General features: G+C 52.0%; 1 protein-coding gene across 1 annotated transcript; it reads left to right on the top strand.

The window, feature by feature from the left end:
• Positions 1-3,384, top strand: TMEM35B (transmembrane protein 35B). The gene is made up of 3 exons (XM_008157033.3): positions 1-239; positions 1,738-1,918; positions 2,878-3,384. Exons 1-3 carry the CDS (start codon positions 132-134, stop codon positions 3,045-3,047), a joined length of 459 nt encoding a protein of 152 aa, XP_008155255.2. The 5' UTR covers positions 1-131; the 3' UTR covers positions 3,048-3,384.
• The last annotated feature ends 1,568 nt before the right edge of the window (positions 3,385-4,952 follow it).

Genomic DNA, 4,952 nt, shown 5'->3' with positions numbered 1-4,952 from the left:
AAGGGAAGCCCTAGCGCGTCCTCCAGCCGCCCGGGGCGGGAGGAAGTCCATCCGCGGCGGGGGCGGGTTTGGGGCCGGGCCGGGCCGGACTGGGGCGCGTGAGCCCGCCCTCCCGGAGGACCTGCGCGGCCATGGCGCTGCTGGTCGCCGCTCTGCGAGTCCTGCTGGGCGGCTTCTTCGCGCTCACGGGGGCGGCCAAGCTCTCGGAGCAGATCTCGGCTTCTGCGTCGCAGCAGATGGTGAGCGGCGCGGCGTGGGCAGCGGGTGGGTGGGCCCCAGCGGTTACCCCGGTGCCCGGCGCGCCCCGCCCCCGTCTGCCCGCACCCTTGCCCCGCCGACCGCCTGCCTTCGGGCCAGAGGGCGCTAGAGCCTGGGGCTGGGACGTTGACGCCCCGCGGGGAGTTTCCACAGACGGGAGGGTCGGGAGGGTCGGGAGGGCCCGTCCCAGATGAGCATTGGTGGCCCGGGCGAATCTAGAGCCGCAGGAGGAATGCTCCGGACCCTGGGGGAGAGAGATGGGGTGGAAAAGAAGCACAGCGCCTTCCTTGCTGGAGTTCTTGGGAGCTTCGTGAGGCAGGGTTTATTAATCCCCGTTTGGCAGGGTAGGAAACCCGCCCTGAAGGTGAAGTGTAAAGGTTACACACGCTCTCTTTAAAAAATATATATTTTATTGATTTTTTTTTTTTACAGAGAGGAAGGGAGAGGGATAGAGAGTTAGAAACATCCATCAGCTGCCTCCTGCACACCCCCTACTGGGGATGTGCCCGCAACCAAGGTACATGCCCTTGACTGGAATGAACCTGGGACCCTTCAGTCCGCAGGCCGACACTCTATCCACTGAGCCAAACCAGTTAAGCCAAAGGTTACACTCCCTTAACTTAGAATCCAGAGAGCCCTTTTCTGGAGGATGGAGCCTGGGAGGGAGGTCTAGAAGTCGCCCTTAGGCCTTTTGTCTAGTTCTCGACTGGGGAAAGCTTTCATGTTCTATGCTTACCAATCCCCCAAGCCTTTCAAAGAGCCAGACTTGGAGACCCTGCGAGTTCCCTCTCCCAGGCCTGGGTTCTCCCCCTCTTTCCTGTCTTAAGGTGGTGGGTTTGGGCAAGTTCATCCCTAGAGCCAGACAGCTTAGTGCCTCCTTGCATCACTGAGCAGGAAAAGGTAGCCAACCTGAGGATCAGGATGAAGTCATGTGGCCCAGGACGGAGCCTGATTCAGCAAGATGAGTCCCTCTGAGCCCCTTCAACTCCCCTTGTGTCTATTGCGGTGGGATCCAGGCACCAGCACATGATGTAGAAAGTGGAATCTGTTTAATGAGCAACAATCTGCCCTTCCATCCTCTCTCCCAGCTCCAAATAGTCGCTGCACAGTGCCTGAAGAGAAGCCAGGCCAGGCGTAAAGAGACGTTGTGGCGTTCCCAAGGCCTTGGCACTAGATGAGAAGGCCCAAGCCTGGCTTCCTCTTCCTTAAATTTGGGGCTGGGCAGAAGCCAGTGAGAGACTCAGTCCATCTCTGCATCACCATCCAGCCCTTCTCCCTGGAGCAGGAATTCGTTTACTGATTCCAAAGCTCAGCCCCCCAGGGAGGCTCTCTCCTTTCCAGCTGACCTCAGCCCTGGACCTGGTCTAGAGTAGTCACTCCTTTGTTGGGGGTAGTTGACGTAGGCACCAAATGCCGCGTACAGTGGCTAGGAAGTGGATCCTTGGTGAGTGGCTGACAGGCATTCCCTGCCACCCCTAGAAAGCCCTGTTCGAGCAGTTCGCTGAGGTGTTCCCGTTGAAGGTGTTCGGCTACCAGCCAGATCCCATGAGCTACCAGGTGACCGTGGGCTGGCTGGAACTGCTGGCTGGGCTGCTGCTGGCCCTGGGCCCACCGAAGCTGCAAGAGATCAGTAACGTTCTCTTGATCGTGCTCATGATGGGTAAGGGGCGTCCCCCTGGGCAGGGGGAAGGAGGAATTCTTGGGGGAGGAGGATGGGAAGGCCTGGCTGTTCCTCTGTTCCCCGTTACTATTGCCCCTCCCCCTTTTTTCTCTGGAACCAGGAGCACTTCCTGCTGCATTACAGTTTCCATGGTCTTCAGACTAGGGCAGGTGCTTTTCAAACTTAATCTGCTGTAACACTATTTATGTCAACTAGACCTTCTACCTCATCACTTCTATTGGCTGTGTGATATTCCACCATAAGGATGTATTATAATGTAATCTAAAAGCCCCGACTGCTCTCCCCCCATCCCACCCCTGAGATGAGAGGATAGAGTAGCAGTTGCCACTTGACCTATGTGTCTGGCAGTTGGGAACCAAGAAGCTGAGCCCCCTGAACAGAAAGGCAGAGAATGTGCCTGGGGCTAGAAGTCCTGGAGGGACCCCGTCGTAGCAGCTCTGCTCACAGGAACTGCTGATGTACAAAGACAGCTGCTGCTTCTATACCCCCCAGGTCTCGTGTCACCATGGCTGCCACCACTACCATCCTGCCCCCAGGCTTTCTTTCCATCGCGGGAGCTTCCCTCATTTTCAGATCTTTCTTTCACTTCCTCCACCAACCCCTGGGCCTCCTTCCCTCCAGTAGGATTAAGAAAAGGAGTTGGAGCAGGGAGAATTTGTTCCAAAGTGCCTATCTAGCCACCTTCCTGCCCTATTTGGCTGGATTGCTCCTGTTTCTTTCTTGCTCTCGGAAAGGGGTTCCATTGATTCAAAAAGCTTCTGATTCCTGGTCCTGCTCTCTCCGGGAGGCCATGGGGACAAGTGCACCTAGTTCAGGATGTGTGCCTGGGGGGTGCTTAAGGGGAGGACTTGAGCTGGTCAGCCTGGGCTGGAGAGCCCTGAGCTCCTGGATCTCTTGGGTGCCCCAGGGAGCCTCAGAGACCTGACTTTCCATTCCAGGGTCCATCTTCACGTTGGTGTCTCTGAAGGAGTCACTGAACACCTGCATCCCGGCTGTCGTCTGCCTGGCGCTCCTGGTGCTGCTGGATATCTGCCAGTTCTTAGTCAGAACTGAGAAGGTGGTCAGACCCACAAGGAAGAAGATGCCAAGTTCAGCCAAGGGACCCTGAGAGTAGAGTACCTCTTGCTTCTCGGTGCTATGTCCCTGTCACAGCAGGAACACAGAGGGACACAGAGTCAACCACCTTGTTACCAATACAATACGTCCAGGGTCAAAGTATGGCCATCGTTGAAATAGACATCTTGTCTACCTGGGCCTACTTTCTCTCTTGGACATCTACTGCTCTTTTTGATATTTACTAGCATTCCTCTTGTCACGTGAAAATAAGCAGAAAAGAAATTTAACCCACAATGTTAATGCCCCCAAATAACTATTTTCTATTCCATTGTTTAACTGTACTTTTCTATGCTTCTATACAGATTTAAAAAAATGAACACGAGACCATATATACTGTTTTGTTACTGGCTTTTTAAAGCTAATACACCATGCCTATTTTACCTTGTTGTTAATGGCTGTGTAGTGTGCCATTGTAAGGTTGTACTGTAATGTATTTACTCAGGCCCCCACGCAGGAACATGTGGATTGTTCCCAGTTTTTTGCTATTGTAAACCTCACAGTGAATCACCTTTGCATATCTGTTTTCTTTCCCTAGAAGTGTCAGTGCTGGTTCAACAGGCATGCACGTTTGTAAGGCTTTTGCCACTTACACATTGAGCGTGGCAGAGTACAAGTGCCTGCTTCTGCGCATGCCCTTCTGAGCCACACGAGGTGTTCCCTTCTATATTTTTTATCTTGGGCCCTTTAGCCACAGAACAGATCCAGACTGCAAAGCTGAGGCTTTATTTATAATCAGGGACAAACAAGGTAATCTACAATGTTGTAAGTTTCACTTGTTTTGGCAGCACTTGCTGCCCCTCCCACAGCCCACTAGCTACCCAGGAAAGATCTAGGGAGCAGTTACAAGATCAAGCTGGGACTTGTTTGTGACTTTGCCAGCAGGTCAGTCCGAGGCTTAACCCTATAACCGCTCCCAACAGTCAACTCCAAGGGGTGCTGCCTGTTAAAGCAGTGCCGGAAGCCCGGGGTGAATCCCAGAGGTCCTAGGGAGTCAGAAGGATGTGTGTGTGTGGCCATGCTCAAGGAAAAGCGACCATGTTAGGGTACCTTCTGTCACATTACCAACCATCTTTACCACACACACATACACACACATTAGTGCACACACACTACATATATAGAGGTCAAAACCATAAGGAAGCTGTCACTCACATAAGAGGTCCAGAGATAACATAGCTTCAATGTAGGATGCCTTATGATGACATCAAATACTTTTTTTTTTTCTTTCCACTTTCTGCTCTGCTTTCAATTTATTGGCTACTGCCCTCAGGGATGCATAATAGTGGCAGCAGCTCCAGAGTGCACATTTGCACATAACATCCAAAGGTGAAAAGAAAGAGGAAAGCTCTCTTAGAAGACCCCTAGGTTTCCCCTCACATCCCACTGGTCAGAATTATGTCACATTTTCATTATGAGGCCCATCACTAGCAAGGAGAATGGAATTCCCATGATGGCATTAAACTAGTTAAGATTTACCACACTGGTCAGCAAGGGAGGGGGTAGGAAATGGTTTCTGCGGCTTACTAGCTTATTTGCAGAATATGTTTAATAATGGCAAATACTTCTCAGCGTTGCTGTGGGGATTTAGTGGGTTGAAGTGTTTACAGTAGTGCCTGGCACATAATAAGTGTTCAGTAAATGCTATTATTAAATACTGGCTTGTTCTACAGATGAGAAAACGGATTCAGAAAGCTTAAGTGCCCATGTGTCAGATCTGAGACTAGAATTAAGGCCTGATTGACTCCAGAATGCACAATTTCCACTGCACCAGCTGTCCAAGTCGGAAGTGGGCAGGCAGGGCACTCCCGCTCTCTTCAACTTGAGGGTACATGGGATGATCTGCCTGATGTGATTAAGTCTGCCTTGCTTTCCAGAATTGCCCCTCTTCATGAACATT

This window comes from Eptesicus fuscus, chromosome 9 (genome assembly GCF_027574615.1).
Source record: "Eptesicus fuscus isolate TK198812 chromosome 9, DD_ASM_mEF_20220401, whole genome shotgun sequence".
NCBI classification, from domain to species: Eukaryota; Metazoa; Chordata; class Mammalia; order Chiroptera; family Vespertilionidae; genus Eptesicus; species Eptesicus fuscus.
This window is presented reverse-complemented; position numbering and strand designations above follow the sequence as displayed.

What these genes read in the sequence shown, in the direction of transcription:
- TMEM35B (XM_008157033.3), top strand. Translation starts at nt 132, where the DNA reads ATGGCGCTGCTGGTCGCCGCTCTGCGAGTCCTGCTGGGCGGCTTCTTC. An exon ending in CTTCTGCGTCGCAGCAGATG is followed by an intron (nt 240 to 1,737) that starts GTGAGCGGCGCG and finishes TGCCACCCCTAG; the next exon opens with AAAGCCCTGTTCGAGCAGTT. An exon ending in CTTGATCGTGCTCATGATGG is followed by an intron (nt 1,919 to 2,877) that starts GTAAGGGGCGTC and finishes TTTCCATTCCAG; the next exon opens with GGTCCATCTTCACGTTGGTG.